This window comes from Melanotaenia boesemani, chromosome 24 (assembly GCF_017639745.1).
Source record: "Melanotaenia boesemani isolate fMelBoe1 chromosome 24, fMelBoe1.pri, whole genome shotgun sequence".
NCBI classification, from domain to species: domain Eukaryota; kingdom Metazoa; phylum Chordata; class Actinopteri; order Atheriniformes; family Melanotaeniidae; genus Melanotaenia; species Melanotaenia boesemani.
In genome coordinates this window covers 23,326,591-23,348,044 of record NC_055705.1, presented here as the reverse complement: position 1 = coordinate 23,348,044, position 21,454 = coordinate 23,326,591, and the positions used below count along the sequence as shown (strand labels likewise).

The following is a 21,454-nucleotide window of genomic DNA, read 5'->3' as shown; positions in this document are numbered from 1 at the left end:
TCGTGTCACAGCCGATCCACATTAATAAAGTGCTGTATGACCATTCTACATCTGGCTGTCTAACTCTCAGAAAGCCAGATCAGGTGATCAACAGGAAGATGCATTAAAAACCAAGCAGAGCAGGTGTGTGTTCTTACAGATGGGCTGTGCAGTGGTGGGGCTCGGCGGTGGGAAGTCCTCGGTGAAGTTCACGTTGCACATGTCGCTGCCACAGCAACAGAAGTGGTATGTTCCGTTCTGGATCTGTGGCGGCAGGTTGGTCACCACGCAACGGTCCTCGTGACAGTCGTTGTTGTCCACCACGTAACTCCAGCAACCTGACAGAGGAAAGGTGAGATCCAGGAGCGTTTCAGCTTTGCATAAAATAACGTGAGGACCAGGACATTCATGAGAAACATCTGCCAAATAACTAAACTGAACTGTCTCTGCTTGAGTGGAACACTGACAGCTTCACAAAGACAAGACTAGGAGCTAAATAAAGGAGCGGATTCCTTACTCCTGAAGTTCAGAGCTTTCTATGTGACTTCATCTGCAAAGCGTGAGCATACCTCCACATTACAACAAGCCATAATAAACATATATAATAACAATACCTTGTTTCACCAGCCGAACTTCTCCTGGGAGACTCTTCTCCCAGAGGCCATAGCAGTGGTTGCCCTTGGCACATCTGATGGTGGTGTTCTCTGGGGAGACCCGGCCTTCGCCCCCCGCCACTCGCTCCATCTCCCACTGCTGCTGCTGGTCGGTGAAGGCACACTCCCTCGCCTTGCCCTGCGCCGCTGTCCAGACATCACATTTACCGTCAAAACACAGAAGATTTAACAGCCTGAAAACACCAAAACTGTTTACATGCACACCAAAAACCTGAACTAGTGCTCCTGTAGCTGCAGAATCTGAATAACTGCAGTTATACCAGTCTGAGAAACTGGATTAACAAGCAAAGATTTCTCTCTAATACTCTGCCTTGTGCATGTAGACCCGATATGAACTAAACGGAACTATTTCACAGCACATTTCTTCATACATTCAAACAAAAAGAAAAAGCTTTGGCTTGTGTTCCAGAAGCTTCTTCAGCTACATAAAGATACATCTGGAGTAACTGTGTTAACACCTCCAGTCAGCAACGCTAAAACCAGCAGATCAATACACAAGCTTTGGTTTTAACATCTATGTTAAAGCAGGAACCAGATCAGCTGTTTACCTCCTGAAGAACACATCTGGAACAAGGGGACTGATGACTCAGCATAATTTAGAGAAACTACTTCATCTGTTCTTAGTTGTCATGACGACTGAAATGGAGTTTTACAAGTTTCTCAAAAAAAAAAAAAAAAATCACTAAGACACTAGTCCTGGAAAACTTCAAGTCTGGTCCAGACCTGGAGAGTCCTGGAAAACCTCAAGTCTGGTCCAGACCTGGAGAGTCCTGGAAAACCTCAAGTCTGATCCAGACCTGGAGAGTCCTGGAAAACCTCAAGTCTGGTCCAGACCTGGAGAGTCCTGGAAAACCTCAAGTCTGGTCCAGACCTGGAGAGTCCTGGAAAACCTCAAGTCTGGTCCAGACCTGGAGAGTCCTGGAAAACCTCAAGTCTGATCCAGACCTGGAGAGTCCTGGAAAACCTCAAGTCTGGTCCAGACCTGGAGAGTCCTGGAAAACCTCAAGTCTGATCCAGACCTGGAGAGTCCTGGAAAACCTCAAGTCTGATCCAGACCTGGAGAGTCCTGGAAAACCTGGAGTTGTGAAGAGAGTTTTTCTTTCCCTCTCGTCTGTGTACATTAACAGTGATGATGATGATGATGATGGTGATGACTGTATTTAGTTTATTTAATTCATTGTGCACCTTTCTTTCATGTTTTCTGTGAAGCTCTTTGAGTCTTGTACATAAAAGGCAGCAGCTGTAAAAGAAAAGACAGAAACTCATCTTACATCCTTCGCTGGTTATAAAGGAAACTTTCCCTGCAGAAGCTGCTGCCTCTCATGAGCCGATCGATCAATAGAAGTCCTGATCTAAGCTCTGAAGGACACACAGTGTAAAGCAGCAGAGAACAGAAAGCATGTTAAAGCTGCGACTTTGTGTTTAATAAACTCTTTTCTACAAAACTTCTTTTAGCATTTCCATTGAAGAGCGTGTGTGTGTGTGTGTGTGTGAGCGCCATGACAGCAAGAAAGAGTCTGAATATCAGAGCCTGTGTTGTGGGTAATTTCAGATAAATGAAACATGATGTGCCAGTTTGTTTTCCTTACTCCCCGCTCCTCCCTTTCCTCCATCCGGGAGAGCGGGGTTGTTCTGGAGTGGTGGAGGGGAGAAGGTGGCTGTGCCCTGCCCAAGGTCAAGCTGGCCTGTGTGGGTACAGGACGAGGCGATGGACTGGTAGCTCCAGCCTTAACTCTCAACTCTGGCAATAGTTCAAACTATTAGTTCAACAATAGTTCAAACTATTAGTTAAATATGAGGATTTCTCATTTAATGAACAGCAGCATCAGGATTAACAGAACAGGGCAGCTGATGCTGCGTTCCTATGTTGTTTCAGCACGTTAACAAGCTCTGGCTTTAAATGGCCACTAAAAAGATTCAAGAACATAAAAATCTAATCCAACAACCACCTTATATGATGATTAAACTTAAGCTGTGTAAAAACAAAATATTTCTTATTTAAGGGTACAGCTAAATTCAGCTCTTCAACAGGAACACGACACGACACAATCCGATAAAGGCTGAATTACGCCTGAATAATACCGGGTGCATCACGTTATGGCTGCACCACGGCCTCCGCTGCTATGTGCAGCCATTTTAGTCAGTGGTTTGTTTTATACCGGGCGCGCTGCAGCACGTATCAGAAGCGCGTCGTCGTGACGCACCGCTAAATTTATGTGCCGAGTCTATTTTTGACAATTCACGCACCCAGAAAGCGTCAATTCCGCAGTTCAGATAGGGGCAGACAGGAAATCAGACACAGTGCAGTGTAAAAGCTTCCAGTATTTTCCAAAATAAAAGCTCCCGTGCAGATTTGTGCTGCTGAACCATGAAAACATGGCGTGTTTAACCAGTCAGGGGTCTCTGTGTTTTTTTTTGTTTTTTTTTATCATCACAGACGCCGAGACGTTTATCCTGGAAGTGGAGAATCACTAGAGTCGCCCCTTCTCCTGTGATTTCATGATCTTGCGGATCCTGTCTGGTGGTCTGTACTTGCGGGCGCTCCACACCTGACATGCTCCTGGTATAAAATGCCGCGCCACGCAGGTCGGAGAAAAAACCATGGCGCAACCATAACGCACCCGGTATAATTCCGCCATGTGTGATACGCTAAAATAACTGTACGATACGGAAACAGTAAGATACAATAACAGTATGATACAATACAAAACAACAGAACGATATGATACAATATAACCGTACAATAACAGTATGACGCGGTACGATACGCTACTACACAATAACAGTACAATGCCATGAAATAAAGTACTTTACGATAACAGTACAATGCATCCAGTATGAACAATACGATACGCTAACAGTACGATACGCTAACAGTACGTTACGCTAACAGTACGATACGCTAACAGTACGATACGCTAACAGTACGATATGGTACAACACGTACATTACGATAACAGTACAATACAATACGATATCAACAGCGGGCCACCAGGGCTGTATTGTTAGCGCCACCCCTTCAAAACGCAGAGAAATAAATCGTTTCACATGGAAAACGTCAAAATTTCTTATTTGAACCGGCATGGCTGCATCCAGAGATGCAGCAGCAGCAGCTACTCTGCTGTCAGACATCTGCTCTACACGTGAACGCTGACTCGGTTGTGGAGGCAAGGCAGCTGCAAATAAGATGTTTTAGATTTTACAAGTTAAACAGACATTCCAATATGGTGTTTCCAAAAAGAAAGCGCTTGAAAACCGACCGCAGGCATTAAAACGGAGTACGCACACGGTCAGCAGCGGGTGCGTACACACAATACGAACAAGTCAACTAGTAGTGAAAACACAGCGGGGAGGCATTTCTACACTGCGAAGAGATAACAGTATTTACAAGCAGAGAATCGCCCTCGTGAGAGGAAGGAGGGATGGTATCGCTCAAAAACAATATCACGCTATTTGTTAAAAATATCTCGATAATAGTATTGAAGGCGATATCGATGTACACTTGGCTAAACAATCCTAGCTCGCTCAGGTTTGACACGCTGGAGGCGGAGACTGTGGTTGACGTGTCTTATCCTCTGATTGGTCGGTTTCCAGTCAACAGAGCCAATGTCAGACAGAACTTCTCTAAAGTGTTGTCAACACATAAACAACGCTGAGCTTATGTTTAAAAGGCAATTCCACTGAATTCTTGAGAACCTAGACCACATCAGACCAGCCCATTTAAAGTAAAGTGTCACAACATGGCACTTTATTTTGTAGGTAAAGTGCCAATGTTTAATTGTTTGGATTGTGTTGTTATTTTTGGGATCTCCTGACTTTGATTTGAAAATATTAATAAATTTATTTCCCCTCTATATGTATCGATAATAGTATCGAGTATCGAGCCCCATCCTTAGTATAGGTATCGTTGCACTTTTTGTTGCAATGACAATAAAGTTCTATTTTATTCTATTTTAGTATTGTGCCTACCGTAGATTGCAGGATAATACAAACAGTACAATACTATACAATACAATATAATACAATACGATACACAGTCCCACTAGAATATTGCAGCGTCTGATATTGATATAAAACAATGATATAATTTAAAATACAGTCCTTATGGATTTCTACAGGATTTTGTTAACAGTTGCAACAAAAGATGAGAGTTTATAGGTTTATTTTATATATAAATTTAATTCCAAAATTGATCTATTTATCTTGTGTCAAACAAGATACAACATGATAGAAGTAAATACAGTTCCTCTCGGTTTCTGCTGTTCCAACAAAAATTGTGTTGTTTTTTTTTTCCCTTAATAATAAGCTATACTGGGAAATGAATAATTCAGTTATAAAAATGAACGCAAACTGGAGTCTATTTAATAAATTACCAATGAATCATATCGATCTCACTTTACAGGCTAAACACAAGCAGCCAAAACAGTAAAGCAGGAAGATGCTTGATACGGTTTCTGATCACAGCAAACCTTTAAGTCGGCACTTGTACTTAATCTGTTAAAGAACTGTTAAAAACACACACCTCCTCCTCTGATGTCAGGTGTGTGTGCTGTTATGTTGGCTTGATGCTGAGAGGGACAGATGCAGAACAGAAACACCTAAAGAAACTGAACTAAACGGCTTTAACAGGCCTGTCAGATTATTACCTTTTTAATGGAGTTTTGTTTGTTTTTAAACCAGTTTTTTTTTAAACCAGAAGTGGATCAAAGCTTCTTCAGCTCGTCTAAAATAAGGTTTGGTACAGAAGTTCATTCCTTCTCATTTAACGCCTCAGTGGAAGAGATGAAATCTAAGAAACTTCTGCCTTTTACAGCAAGTGTATCATTTGGAAATTGAGGGTGAAGGAGGAAAGATGCAGAACCAGAAGATCAACTGTTTGCTGAACAGCTGACCTGAAGGGACTTTGTCCAGTTTTAGCATGTTGAGAGTTACTGGCTCTAAGGTGAGAATACAGCTGCAAAGTGGAGCATGTCAGCAGGGAGATTTGATCTCAGATCATTTTATTTTAAATTCTGACGTCTAAGACGTGTTAATTGTGCTGCACTTCGTTCTAAAATGATGCTCCTGCTTCGTCTTGTGTATAAATCCGAGCCAATCTTTCCCTCACAGCTCTGAAAGCCCAACTCTCATTCCACGGAGGGTTCAACTCGTGTACAGATGACAGACTGTAAACACGATATGGCTGAAGGAAGAAAAACTTGTGGCAGAGTTATGCAGCCGCATGCCTACAGTCCAGCGAGGTCTCGTTTCTTTGTGGACTGCTGAGGGTCTCTCCCAGCAGCAGGTGTGCATTAACCCATAGAAACACTAGTTTTCAGCTGGATTTCAAAAGTTAAAACAACATTTCAATGCTGCATTTAGGGTTTAGGTATAAGTAAGACGTGAGCGTGTGAAAACGGCTGGACTGATTACAGCAGGAGCCTATCTGTTCCATCAGTCTCGTCCGAGACAGACAAAACAAAAACTGAAAGGATTTCTGGGAAGAGAGGATGCCCTGACCGCCGGACTCGGCCAAAAAGCATTTCATGTTCTTGTAGTCATTTTGTGGCATTAAGGATGGAAATAACACAAATACAAACACATGCTCAAAGCTAGCAGGAGCACGTGAAAGCTAATGCTAACAGTAGCATCTTGCTCCATTAAATTTAGTCATTTAATCATAAATTTTCGTATTTTCTTGACCAGCTGTTCATTTAAAAAAGTCTCAGAAAAAGACAAGTGGTGGAGAGAAAAGTGGAGGCAGAGCAGGAGAGAGCAGCAGGGAAGCTGGACAGCAGCTCTTCAGAATCAGACGTACTTCAACAATGTCAGTGTTACAGCAGCATTAAGCATTACAGAGAGAAAAAAACAAGTAAAATTCAATTCTAAGACGCAAAAATACTAAATACAGGACACACTTAACAGATATCAAGGTCAAAACTAAGAGATTTAAATAGATGAGACATGTAAAAAAAAATATAAAATATACGTCAACATGAGAATAAGATGGAATAAACCAGGCTGTTTAGTTTTTATAATAAAAAAACTAAATATTGAGTAATTATAGAAAATAAAATAAACTTCTAGGCATGGCCGGGGTTGATGTTTGGGCGTTCAACTAATATAATAGTCAGGGAAACACTGCTCTTCATCAAGTTCAGGTCCCTGGTTCAGAAGAAAAAGTTCAGATTCAGCAGAGTTAATTAAATCCTACTTGTGTCTTTTTATGCAGGAAGAAAACAAAACAAAAAAAGGCCTACATGATAAACTAACACCGTCCCTATTGGTGGAAAATTCACATCAACCCATCAAAGAATCACATCACAATCAGGTTTCTGAGGAAGAGGAGAAGTGGTGGGAGGTGCTGCCTCCTGGTGGACAGGAGGACTAACGCACCCTGGACACGTCCAACGTGTGACGTCCACTCTGTCGTCCAGTGGACAGGAACTGGTTTCTGGACTGGAACAAACCTTCTTCTGGTGAAAACTTAAAGTTTTATAAATAGTTGTAGAAAAACCTCGTTTACTGCATCTTTATATAAATAGTTGTTTATAACTCTGTTGTTGACTAAATTTGTACATACGTTTTTAAAATCAACTGTTCATATTTGTTATAAAAGAGCTTCATTAAACGTCTGGTTTTCACACTAAATAAAGTCAGATTTGATGTATTTGGTGTGATTTCAGCTCCAGTGTGTTAACATCACACGTGAGGTTGAGCTGAAAAGAATAGAGCCAAACGAGGCAGGCAAACTGGTTTAAAGATTAAATATAAAAACAAAAAAAGTCTAGTTAGCTAAAGTTAAAGCTAAGTTAAATTATGTTGTAGTTTTTCTATTTTATTTCCCATCTGAAGGGACCAACATCACTGTATATGTATAATATAAGGTCACAAAACGAACTCAAACCTTCCATTTTAACCACCTGTTACATGTTTTAACTAAAGCTGCAAAGCTAAACATGCAAAATTCGTCAGGGTGAACAATCTTGTCCATCAGGAGCATGTTTTCCTTTTCATTCCTCGTTGAGTGAAGAAAACTAAACGAGGACACAAGCTGTGCAGGAGGAACTGGAGTACAAAGGAGAAACAATAGAAGGAGAAACGACAGAAAGAAAAACAGAGCCTGCGACAACACCCACAGACAGACCAACATGCCGACTTCACATTAAACCTGCTGAGCCGAGAGGCAGAGTTTCTCTACAGCAGAGGAAAAGGTGGAAAAGAGGCCCGGCAGCCAGAAAGGAAGATAGAAGTTGCAGATAAGTGGTCAGTAATAAGCTCTCTGATGGGGTCTTATTGTCGACCATTCGACCCCACCGACTTCACCGTGTGACCCGCTGTGTGACTGAAATAACGCCGACGTGCAACACATTAAATATCTTCACTGTGGCTGCACATGACAAACATACGCGACATGGATGGAAAACTGATCACACAATCCCCACTTCCTCAGACAGAAACCGGCTTTGGAAGTGGATCAATTAGATTTATTAGCTCAGTGTACGAAAATCTAACCGGAGGAGGAGAGCAGTGTTTGGGTTGGAGCTCCCGGATTGTCTGATCTGAGCATGAGAGACGTCCTGTAGTCACTTTTCATTGGCTAGTCTGGCTGCAGGAGGCTCAGAGAACCGAGCTAGCCGTTGGATGCCAAACCCGGCGTTCATCTGTGATTGGCCGTGGCGGGCTCTGGTTCTGCTCTGTGTAATCTTGGCTTGTGCTGCAGTATTGGATTGTGGGTCAGAGTATGCAGGCGAGGCCGGTGGAGCGAGGCAGGAAGAGAGAGAGAGAGAGTAGTCATATCAAAAGCCTACAGAGTAGTTTTCTGCTCCAAGCCCCTTCATTGGATGATGACGGGCACTGCTGAGTGTTTACCCATGGCCCAGTTATTTCCTAATCTCTCCCTCCTCCCCCAACTGGCCTTCAGTGCACCCTCCCACCCCCCAGACTACCCCTTCCCCTCAGCATTGCTGCTAGAAAACAACAGCGATCTAATCTTGTTCTCTTTCTGCTGCCAAGGTTCATCAGAGCGTCGCAAGACACGGTGGCAAGAAACTTCCTTAACCCTTAAAACACCACCAGATTGCAGCCGCCCCCCGTGTGCAACTCTGTGGGGTAGATGCTGATTGACAGCTTACTCTTTAGGTCAGGTGTGTCAAACCTCGTGTTAGTTGGGTTCCACATGCAGAATGTCCACTGGGTCGAACCAGCATAAGAAAAGAAAAAAAATGTCCACCTTTTCACCTTATTCTACAAATACAGCATCAAAATGTTCACAATAAACCATCTATTTAGATAAATTCAATGTAATATATTTTATTTACCCCTGAGAGAAAACACAGTGCTGCAATAGGTTGTTTTTTCTTTGGTTAGTTTTGTTTTCCATAATAAAAACAACAGCATGAATTAGATGGAAAGGCCGTGTTTGGAGGCTGATGCTGCAGCAGGAATGAGCTTATAGAAAATTATATTTATACACAATCTGGAGACAAATAAGTGCAGTTTCTGTCCCACTTTTTACTTACTTATTTTTTATTTTTAAACATTTTGTTATATAGATTTTTCCTTTATTAAATATTTATATGTGAAATAAATTTAGAAGATTTAAAAAATGTTATAATTTAAGTTTTTTTTATTTCATACATTTATTTATATTTTAGTACATTATATATATATATATATATATATATATATATATATATATATATATATATATATATATATATATATATATATATATATATATATATATATATATATATATATATGTTTTTTTTTACATTTTTTATATTTCATATATCACTTTTTTCTTTCTTAATTTGTATTTTTGATATTTTTTAAATTTCTTTATTTAAATATTTTATTTATTTTAGATATTAAAATTTACATGTTTACTAATTCACATATTTACATCTTACAAATCACAATGGATGAATAAGAGCAGCAGACATTTAATCCCAGCGTGTGGAACTGGAATATCCAGTGCTTGGCGTTATGATTGGAGCAGGAAGTTCGGGCTCATCATGTGGCCTCTGAGGCGGAGCTGGAAGCACGGCGTCTGCAGGCTGGCTGGGATTAAAGCTCCAGCTGCTACAGGATGTGTTAGATACAGGCAGAGCAGAGACAAGGGAAAAGTGGCTTCTTGATCTTCCAGCTGCTGACTGGACATGGAAAAAAGGGCCATCATGTTTACCCACAATGCACCACGGCAGCTATGAAGAGCTGCTATCGGCTGCTTGTTGCTGAGCTGGGACAGACAGGATTGGCATTTGCTGACACCCCCATTTTTCCAAGTCCCAGGTTGAGTTTAAAGATGCGGTTGGAGGTGGTGGGGTGGGGGTCGGGGCTTTAATCTGTCCCATCTGCTGCCCTGCGACTGCCCACCCCCCGAAACACACCACCACTTAGTCTGTGTCTGTCTGGGTCTGGTACAGTTATGCTAATCCTGGGGTTTACGCGGCCCTCAGAGCTTAGTCGCCGCCATCACTGACCACCAAAATCCAGACACACCCCCCCACCTCTTCTTCTCATTCCCTGTTTACTTTAACTTTCCGAAATGTGCCATGAAAACATGGACAACTACTGTTAGCTCTCACTCTCTGGGGAGGGAGGCAGATAATCTGAGATTATATGAATAAAATAAAGTCTGGTTTTAGGCTGTGGATGAATTTAGTCTTTGTTTAGAAACTCACTTCCTTGTTGGAGAAATGCCGTCAACGTCCCCACCCACACCGCCACAGAGGCCTGTGGTCGTCTGGTTTCACCTGTTCACCCGACACCCTGGAAAAGCTAACAGCTCCATTAACCCTTAAAACTCCAACCACCGTACATCAGAAACGTCTTCTTGGCTTTATTCTAGCCATAGAGAAGCATTATTTTTCTTCTTTTCACACACACATAGAACTTTCTGCTCACTGGTTGATCTTTGGCTGCTCCTGATTGGACGTTACCGTCAATCTAAGCTCTCTGATTGGTGGAAAGTCTGACAGGAAGTGGCTTCATCATCATGTCCAGGTCTAAATAGAGGTCTCTTAGCAACATAGTAGTGATGGTGATGTTTTTATGGTGAAATGTGATAAATAATGCTGTTATCATGGATCATTGTGGATTTACCAGATAGAGTCTCTGAATAAAACTACATTTAGTGGCTGGATTGTAAACAACCTGGATGGATAGAAATGCTGGAAAACTTCCCAGGAAGTTTCCTCACGTAGGAGAAATACTGAAATATACCAGGTTGATGTTTTGGACAGTTTGCATTTACTTCCTGTTTGTCTTCATGTCATGTCTGTTGTTGGGGATCTGTATCAAAACTGCTTAAGCTGTGTGTTTGTTTTACAAGTTTATCTTCTGCAGATTTAAACACAGTTTTTTAATCTGTAAATATCAGCATGACCTGCAGCTTTAAAAGAAATGAAGCATCGCTCTGGAAACTTCACTCTTTAATCAAGATATTTCAAATTGTTTATGCTTTTTAAAAGTACAAATCATTAAATGTCAACATTTGATCATGTACTTGTACTTCTTTGTACTACAATAAGGGGGAAATGCTATTTACAGGTTATTATGCTGTTATTGTACTGGCGGAGGTCGGATTCACTGAATGTGGCACCTGGACTAAAAGGAGTAAATATCAATAAAAAAATAAAATAAAAACACATGTAAATAAAAATATCTAAAGTTTTAAAATTTTAAGTTTTAAAATTTAGAACAAGAACATTTATTTTTCTAATTTAGAAATGTATAGTTTTATGTTTATTTTGATAAATAAACAACTTTTATTTCCACATTTCAATTCTGTCTTTTTTCTCTTTTTCTCTCTTCCTCTGTCTCCCTGCCAGGTTCAGCACCGAAATATTGAGACTAAAGAAAATAAGATTATAATAAAAATAATAAAAATATTCCAAACATCAAGGGTAGTCATTTATAAAACATGTCTGCCTGGATAGAGCAACTCTGTCCGGCAGAATGTGGCACCTATCCTTGTTTTTTTCATATATATATATATATATATATATATATATATATATATATATATATATATTTTAACTATGTTAAATATGATCATTTACTTCTTTGCGTGAGTTCGACGCCCCATCCTGAGCTGCGTTTCCGGTCCAGCAGCTCCTGTTTGCTACATAAGAATCTAAGAAACGTCCTGATTCTGTTCCTGCAACCTTTGCTGATGTAATCAGGAACATCCGAGGCTTATCTAAAGGAAAAGAGCAGCAAATGTGGTGACTTGAGGAAGATGAAGGGGCAGCATCACCTTAAAGCCTCTCTGGCTGTTAAACTTCCCTTCATGAAAACACAAACAGCACAACAAGCCGTCCGAACTGAGCCACATTTTTTGCAAACTCTAGACTTATTGTCTCTTGTGGCCAAGGAGAACGCTTGGTGTTAATCATAGGCTGTCACTCCGAGTTACCGTCTCAAGGCTGCACCTTTTGTTTTCTAAAACATCCACTAATTTCTCCCGTCAGCCAAAGCAGAGGGTTTGATGAACACTGCTCTATTGTGCTTCTTTTACCTCAATGTCCAGCTCTAAAACACACAAAGATACTCTCTACATCAGGTCCAGCTCTGGCTGCATGGCGCACCAAAGCCGCTCTGTTGGTAGCTGCAGTCAGTCTCATCTCTCACATCATGATGTGGAGCGTTACGAAACCAAAGAGGGCTCAGAGTTTCTACATCCCCCAGCCTCGGCTACTAGCCTCTTATTTTCTGCTCCAGATGACATGTCTTCAGCTGTGCAAACAGCGATACCACCATGATATTACCCGTTTCTGCTTCTGCACTCTTTGCATTAATTAAACTGTTTGGTATTTTATGAGCCACTAGCTTCCTGTTTACTATCCTGTTCAGGATGTGTTGCCATATCATGTCTTAAAAAATAATATTGGGCATGCTCAGCAGTCTTGTAAGGAGGCAAAAGGTGAAGCAGTCGGTTTTTTCTCTCTTTCTGCCTTTTTCTATAGAGATGTACCCGCGGCCTGTTTGCTTCAGCCCAGCAGTGATGTCGTTTTTTTAATCTCCATCTTATTGGGAATTTCTGACACCTATTACCAACATGTAATACCAACACGCATTACCAACACGCATTACCAACACGCATTACCAACACATATTACCAACACGCATTACCAACATGTAATATCAACATGTAATACCAACACATATTACCAACACGCATTACCAACACGCATTACCAACACATATTACCAACACGCATTACCAACACGCATTACCAACACATATTACCAACACGCATTACCAACACGCATTACCAACACATATTACCAACACGCATTACCAACACGCATTACCAACACGCATTACCAACATGTAATACCAACACATATTACCAACACGCATTACCAACACATATTACCAACACGCATTACCAACACGCATTACCAACACGCATTACCAACACGTATTACCAACACGTAATACCAACACGCATTACCAACACGCATTACCAACACGCATTACCAACACGCATTACCAACACGTATTACCAACATGTAATACCAACACATATTACCAACACGCATTACCAACACGTATTACCAACACGCATTACCAACACGTATTACCAACACATATTACCAACACGTATTACCAACACGCATTACCAACACGTATTACCAACACGCATTACCAACACGCATTACCAACACGCATTACCAACACGTATTACCAACACGCATTACCAACATGTAATACCAACACATATTACCAACATGTAATACCAACACATATTACCAACACGTATTACCAACACGTATTACCAACATGTAATACCAACACATATTACCAACACGTATTACCAACACGTATTACCAACACGTATTACCAACATGTAATACCAACACGTATTACCTACACGTATTACCAACATGTAATACCAACATGTATTACCAACACGTATTACTAACATGTAATACCAACATGTAATACCAACACGTATTACCAACACGTATTACCAACACGTATTACCAACATGCATTACCAACACGTATTACCAACATGCATTACCAACACGTATTACCAACATGTAATACCAACACATATTACCAACATGTATTACCAACATGTAATACCAACACATATTACCAACACGTATTACCAACATGTAATACCAACACATATTACCAACACGTATTACCAACACGTATTACCAACACGTATTACCAACATGTAATACCAACATGTAATACCAACACGTATTACCTACACGTATTACCAACATGTAATACCAACATGTATTACCAACACGTATTACTAACATGTAATACCAACATGTAATACCAACACGTATTACCAACACGTATTACCAACACGTATTACCAACACGTATTACCAACACGTATTACCAACACGTATTACCAACACGCATTACCAACATGTTTTACTAACATGTAATAAACAGAAAATTTTCCAAATCCCTCCCATCCGGGATGTTTCATTACATTGGTTTTATTCTGTTCCTGTAAAAATTAGGCTGCTGCACACAATATTCTATTATCATAGATTTTCTTAAAGTAAATTCTTAGTCATATTTTTCACCGGTTTATTTCAATTTTGTTTTGCTTCTACTTTTACTCTAATTTTCTACTTGCTACTCGCTGCTGTTCCATCAGAATCCCTCAGTCTACAGGAAGAATAAAGTATGATCTTACCTTAAATAACTTGTTTTAAGTGTATTTCTTCATGAAAACAGACAATTTCATCAAACTGGCTTTTAAAGGGTAAAATATTTTGAATAATTGCAGAAATATTTGGGGTTTTTTATATCTTTTATATCTAAACTGAGGAATAAATGGAAAAACATTTAACTGTAATGTTTTTATGGCAGTTTCTGGGAGACTTTATCCTCTTTGTGACCTACAAGGGTTCAATAAAACTAACTCTTACAGTTACAGTAGTTTATAAAGAGATCTTTAATGAAGAAAAAAATCTGACAGCTGAAACCAAAAATGAAAACTAATGTAGGAGTTGGAGCTGATGCAGCATCTTATGTTGATCTGAAAGAGGTTTATAGCGGAAATATGATGCATGTCCCTGAGTTCGCTTAAACGACCATTTAAACATGTTTGACTCTTCAAACTGACCAATCGATGCTCAGAATTATATGTGAAGCCAAACAGCGAAAATCTGGAACTAACTAGTTAAACTTCTGATTCGCTGATGGGACGGCAATGCTGACGGTTTCCAGGACGACATCGCTGGACAGCAGCTTCCTAAACAACATGTCTGTCAACACCACATTATCAGGTCAATTCTCGCTGGAGTCCAATACTTCCGCCTTAATCCTGTTTAGATCCGGAAACCTAAGAGTAAAATTAGAGCCAATGTGAAGACGCCACAAGTTAGACTTTATTTGGGTTTTTAGAAGAAAGCCCTGAATGGTGAACGTAGATCACCTGTGGTGACACTGCAGGTAGCGACTGAAGGCTTGAGCCATGTTTGGAAAAGTTTCTGCTCCAGATTTTAGAGAGGAGGGTGTACACCCACACAATGATTAGTCATATGGGACAGGCAGTAGAAGGACGATCAAAAACAGCTGCAAACAGGCTGAACACAGACATTTTCAGGTATGACACATGAGTCAAGGGAAGGAGACGAGTAATGAAACAACATAATGGGAAATGTCTGCTTTGCCTTCATCAAGCAGCAAAGCAGACAGCAAACAGCTCGTCCTCCATCTCATTAAGTCATCAACCCACCGAGGTCTGACTGCTGCCCGATCACCACACCGTCTTCATTTATTGACTATGTGCACACACATATTAATCAACCAGTAAAGTCACTTTCTGCTATTTTTTGGTCTTTATCCTTTTGTTTAATTAAAAACCAGTCTGTAACAGCTATTAATCCCAGTATAAACCAGTCTGTAGCAGCTATTAATCCCAGTATAAACCAGTCTGTAGCAGCTTTTAATCCCAGTATAAACCAGTCTGTAGCAGATTTTAATCCCAGTACAAACCAGTCTGTAACAGCTTTTAATCCCAGTATAAACCAGTCTGTAACAGCTTTTAATCCCAGTATAAACCAGTCTGTAGCAGATTTTAATCCCAGTATAAACCAGTCTGTAACAGCTTTTAATCCCAGTATAAACCAGTCTGTAGCAGATTTTAATCCCAGTATAAACCAGTCTGTAGCAGCTTTTAATCCCAGTATAAACCAGTCTGTAACAGCTTTTAATCCCAGTATAAACCAGTCTGTAACAGCTTTTAATCCCAGTATAAACCAGTCTGTAACAACTTTTAATCCCAGTATAAACCAGTCTGTAACAGCTTTTAATCCCAGTATAAACCAGTCTGTAACAGCTTTTAATCCCAGTATAAACCAGTCTGTAACAGCTGTTAATCCCAGTATAAACCAGTCTGTAGCAGCTTTTAATCCCAATATAAACCAGTCTGTAACAGCTTTTAATCCCAGTATAAACCAGTCTGTAACAGCTTTTAATCCCAGTATAAACCAGTCTGTAGCAGATTTTAATCCCAGTATAAACCAGTCTGTAACAGCTTTTAATCCCAGTATAAACCAGTCTGTAACAAAGTTTAATCCCAGTATAAACCAGTCTGTAACAACTTTTAATCCCAGTATAAACCAGTCTGTAACAGCTTTTAATCCCAGTATAAACCAGTCTGTAACAGCTTTTAATCCCAGTATAAACCAGCCTGTAGCAGCTTTTAATCCCAGTATAAACCAGCCTGTAGCAGATTTTAATCCCAGTACAAACCAGTCTGTAACAGCTTTTAATCCCAGTATAAACCAGTCTGTAACAGCTTTTAATCCCAGTATAAACCAGCCTGTAGCAGCTTTTAATCCCAGTATAAACCAGTCTGTAGCAGATTTTAATCCCAGTATAAACCAGTCTGTAGCAGCTTTTAATCCCAGTATAAACCAGTCTGTAGCAGATTTTAATCCCAGTACAAACCAGTCTGTAACAGCTTTTAATCCCAGTGTAAACCAGTCTGTAGCATCTTTTAATCCCAGTATAAACCAGTCTGTAGCAGCTTTTAATCCCAATATAAACCAGTCTGTAACAGCTTTTAATCCCAGTATAAACCAGTCTGTAACAACTTTTAATCCCAGTATAAACCAGTCTGTAACAGCTTTTAATCCCAGTATAAACCAGTCTGTAACAGCTTTTAATCCCAGTATAAACCAGTCTGTAACAGCTGTTAATCCCAGTATAAACCAGTCTGTAGCAGCTTTTAATCCCAATATAAACCAGTCTGTAACAGCTTTTAATCCCAGTATAAACCAGTCTGTAACAGCTTTTAATCCCAATATAAACCAGTCTGTAACAGCTTTTAATCCCAGTATAAACCAGTCTGTAACAACTTTTAATCCCAGTATAAACCAGTCTGTAACAACTTTTAATCCCAGTATAAACCAGTCTGTAACAGCTTTTAATCCCAGTATAAACCAGTCTGTAACAGCTTTTAATCCCAGTATAAACCAGTCTGTAACAGCTTTTAATCCCAGTATAAACCAGTCTGTAGCAGCTTTTAATCCCAATATAAACCAGTCTGTAACAGCTTTTAATCCCAGTATAAACCAGTCTGTAACAGCTTTTAATCCCAGTATAAACCAGTCTGTAACAGCTTTTAATTCCAGTATAAACCAGTCTGTAACAGCTTTTAATACCAGTATAAACCAGTCTGTAGCAGCTTTTAATCCCAGTGTAAACCAGTCTGTAGCAGCTTTTAATCCCAGTATAAACCAGTCTGTAACAGCTTTTAATCCCAGTATAAACCAGCCTGTAGCAGCTTTTAATCCCAGTATAAACCAGTCTGTAGCAGATTTTAATCCCAGTATAAACCAGTCTGTAGCAGCTTTTAATCCCAGTATAAACCAGTCTGTAACAGCTTTTAATCCCAGTATAAACCAGTGTGTAGCAGCTTTTAATCCCAGTATAAACCAGTCTGTAACAGCTTTTAATCCCAGTATAAACCAGTCTGTAACAGCTTTTAATCCCAATATAAACCAGTCTGTAACAGCTTTTAATCCCAGTATAAACCAGTCTGTAACAACTTTTAATCCCAGTATAAACCAGTCTGTAACAGCTTTTAATCCCAGTATAAACCAGTCTGTAACAGCTTTTAATCCCAGTATAAACCAGTCTGTAACAGCTGTTAATCCCAGTATAAACCAGTCTGTAGCAGCTTTTAATCCCAATATAAACCAGTCTGTAACAGCTTTTAATCCCAGTATAAACCAGTCTGTAACAGCTTTTAATCCCAATATAAACCAGTCTGTAACAGCTTTTAATCCCAGTATAAACCAGTCTGTAACAACTTTTAATCCCAGTATAAACCAGTCTGTAACAACTTTTAATCCCAGTATAAACCAGTCTGTAACAGCTTTTAATCCCAGTATAAACCAGTCTGTAACAGCTTTTAATCCCAGTATAAACCAGTCTGTAGCAGCTTTTAATCCCAATATAAACCAGTCTGTAACAGCTTTTAATCCCAGTATAAACCAGTCTGTAACAGCTTTTAATCCCAGTATAAACCAGTCTGTAACAGCTTTTAATTCCAGTATAAACCAGTCTGTAACAGCTTTTAATACCAGTATAAACCAGTCTGTAGCAGCTTTTAATCCCAGTGTAAACCAGTCTGTAGCAGCTTTTAATACCAGTATAAACCAGTCTGTAACAGCTTTTAATCCCAGTATAAACCAGTCTGTAGCAGCTTTTAATCCCAGTATAAACCAGTCTGTAGCAGCTTTTAATCCCAGTATAAACCAGTCTGTAGCAGCTTTTAATCCCAGTATAAACCAGTCTGTAACAGCTTTTAATCCCAGTATAAACCAGTCTGTAACAGCTTTTAATCCCAGTATAAACCAGTCTGTAGCAGCTTTTAATCCCAGTATAAACCAGTCTGTAACAGCTTTTAATCCCAGTGTAAACCAGTCTGTAGCAGCTTTTAATCCCAGTATAAACCAGTCTGTAACAGCTTTTAATCCCAGTATAAACCAGTCTGTAGCAGCTTTTAATCCCAGTATAAACCAGTCTGTAGCAGCTTTTAATCCCAGTGTAAACCAGTCTGTAGCAGCTTTTAATCCCAGTATAAACCAGTGTGTAGCAGCTTTTAATCCCAGTGTAAACCAGTCTGTAGCAGCTTTTAATCCCAGTATAAACCAGTCTGTAACAGCTTTTAATCCCAGTGTAAACCAGTCTGTAACAGCTTTTAATCCCAGTATAAACCAGTCTGTAACAGCTTTTAATCCCAATATAAACCAGTCTGTAACAGCTTTTAATCCCAGTATAAACCAGTCTGTAGCAGCTTTTAATCCCAGTATAAACCAGTCTGTAGCAGCTTTTAATCCCAGTATAAACCAGTCTGTAGCAGCTTTTAATCCCAGTATAAACCAGTCTGTAGCAGCTTTTAATACCAGTATAAACCAGTCTAAACCTAGATCAGCTAAAGGGTAGCTATCCATCACATTTACCCCACAGAGATACACACTACCGCTCCTGGTGGTGGAGGAGATGGAGCTTGGGGAGACCTGCTGGAGGTTTAAGGGTTAACTGTCCTTGTATTGACTGACTGAAAATTCTTTGGCATTTAGTGCAGTTAATTTGTTCCAGCAACACAACAGGGTGAATTCATTAAGAGTAAAAATGCCAGAAACATTAAGTCACTTTTCACCTGTCATTTTTATTCTAATGACAATCATAAATAAACAGACTTCCATTAGTCTGCATATGGGACAAAGTCTCTAGACACTAGTCAGACTGTATTTAAATGAAGCTCTACAGACATATTTATTATTACTGGCTTCTGATAATACCCTGTCTATAAATGGATGGAAGGACGTGGGCAAATAACACGCTCACAGGAGCGAACTGCATCATTATGAGGCTGCTGATGAACACATCCACACCGGAAGCACAAACAAGACCACCAAAAAGAAACAGCACTGGGCTGAATTACTATCTCCACAATTACCCATGTTGTCAAATACCTTTCCTGTCTTCCCACACATTCCTGTTGACCCTCCCCTACCTCCCGCATGATCCATGCTACTATCTTATCATGCTCAAGGTCTCACAGAAGCCTGGATTCAGCCCAAAGTCTCCAACACTGGGCACAAGTTGGCAGACGAGGACTGCGGTATGTTTGGCTGGGTTTTCCGGGCCTTTGTATACAGAGTGATTAGAAGGAGCCAGGGGGGCTTTTACTGCTCTGTTGCAGATGAGATATCTGAAGGTTTATTTAACTACAGCGTGATGAGCTTCTCTCATCATTCCAGACAGGAGACAAGGCGGACAACAAGATGGGAAAACAGGGGCGGCAGATGCATGAAAATACACGGAAATTATGACTGTTAAAAACAATATTCACATATGCAAAAATAACTATCACTATAACTGCCACTGGGCTGTAAACGCCATCAAGATCTGCACCAAGAAATCCACCATATCAAATATTGATGAGAAGCACATTTTCCTCCCTCTTCAAAATCAATTCGCTCATGATCTACTCACCAGCAACAGAAGTCAGGAGAATCGCCAGGCAAACCCCAAATTTAGCCAGAGATTTCATCTTGATTCGGACCACTGCCATGACAGTGGACGTAGACTTTGGTCTGGTGGTTGGGGCTCCTCTTTCTTCGCTTCTTTTGGTCCTCTTCTTCTGCAGCTACTACTCTATTCCCCCACTTTCCCTCACGTCAGCTCAATAACTTGAACTGCTCTCTCAGACATGGAACACATTAGAGATGATGCAAAAATAAATAAAATCAAATAAAGAGGTGCTGGTGGTGCAGTCGATGTAATTTGATTACTAATAATGACTGCCAATGAAAGTTCACTTAGTCCTGCTTTGGAATCCAGCACAGACCGGACAAATAACCAGAGGAGCTAACTTGTTTGGTGGGTCTGCCATCTGAAACAAGCCAGCGACGGTCCGTATGTGCTAGCTAACATGCTAGCTGCCCAAGGCTACTGTCTGGCACTATAAAACTTATGCAAAGAGGATAAATATCACTAAAATAACCGACACACAACTAATTTGTTTAAATAAAAACGTATGTCTGTTACATACTCTATAATATAGACCACATTTTCAATGCTACGGCCATGAATTTGACAAATAAACCTTAGCTAGTTCGCTCGAGTAGGTTGTAAGCTGACAGCTATCGAAGCTAACCGACGCTAGCCCAGTGGCTAGCCATTTAGTTCTGCGCGTCCCGTATCTTTTCACGGTTGTTGTTATTTAGTTTAAAAAAAATAAAAAATTAAAAATTAAAAAAAGATAATTCACGCGTCATCGGCGCCTAAGAGCGAGCTATTCTCGTGTGCGGTGGATGGAGATCATTCTTCCGTTCCTGATAGACGGCGGAGGGAGGAGATGAGTATCTTTTGGTGTGATCAGGGCGGCTGGGAACGCCTCGTTTGCAGGCTTGTCTGGACCACTCGTCTCCGGTATCAAGTTGCTGTGGTCGGTCCTCAGCCTGGGAAAGTGGTGCAGCGCCGCTGCGCCGCAGACGGTGGATACAACATCTATGGAAGCAAACGCTGCGTTCAGGCTCACATTATCCGACTGTTTTGTTGCTGTGTGTGAAGCACGGAGTCTGCGCAAAACTAGCACTGTAGTTTAAAGAGTAGCTAAGCTAACAGTACTTCTTCTTCTACTACTACAACTGTCTCTTCGTCTTCTTCTTCTTATTTATTTATTTAGATAGATAGATAGATAGATAGATAGATAGATAGATAGATAGATAGATAGATAGATAGATAGATAGATAGATAGATAGATAGATAGATAGATAGATAGATAGATAGATAGATAGATAGACAT

The 21,454-nt window shown here is 40.1% G+C and overlaps 1 protein-coding gene across 1 annotated transcript in view; it reads right to left on the bottom strand.

Annotated features, from left to right (window-relative positions):
• LOC121635869 (bone morphogenetic protein receptor type-2-like) overlaps window positions 1-21,237 on the bottom strand; it is a 42,539-nt gene extending 21,302 nt beyond the window's left edge. The window contains exons 1-3 of the mRNA XM_041979236.1: window positions 20,140-21,237; window positions 594-779; window positions 138-317 (exon numbers count right to left, since the gene is read on the bottom strand). Coding sequence (XP_041835170.1) covers window positions 138-317; window positions 594-779; window positions 20,140-20,218 — 445 coding nt within the window. The 5' untranslated portion in view covers window positions 20,219-21,237. The remainder of the gene's footprint in view (window positions 1-137; window positions 318-593; window positions 780-20,139) is intronic.
• Window positions 21,238-21,454: the final 217 nt, after the last annotated feature.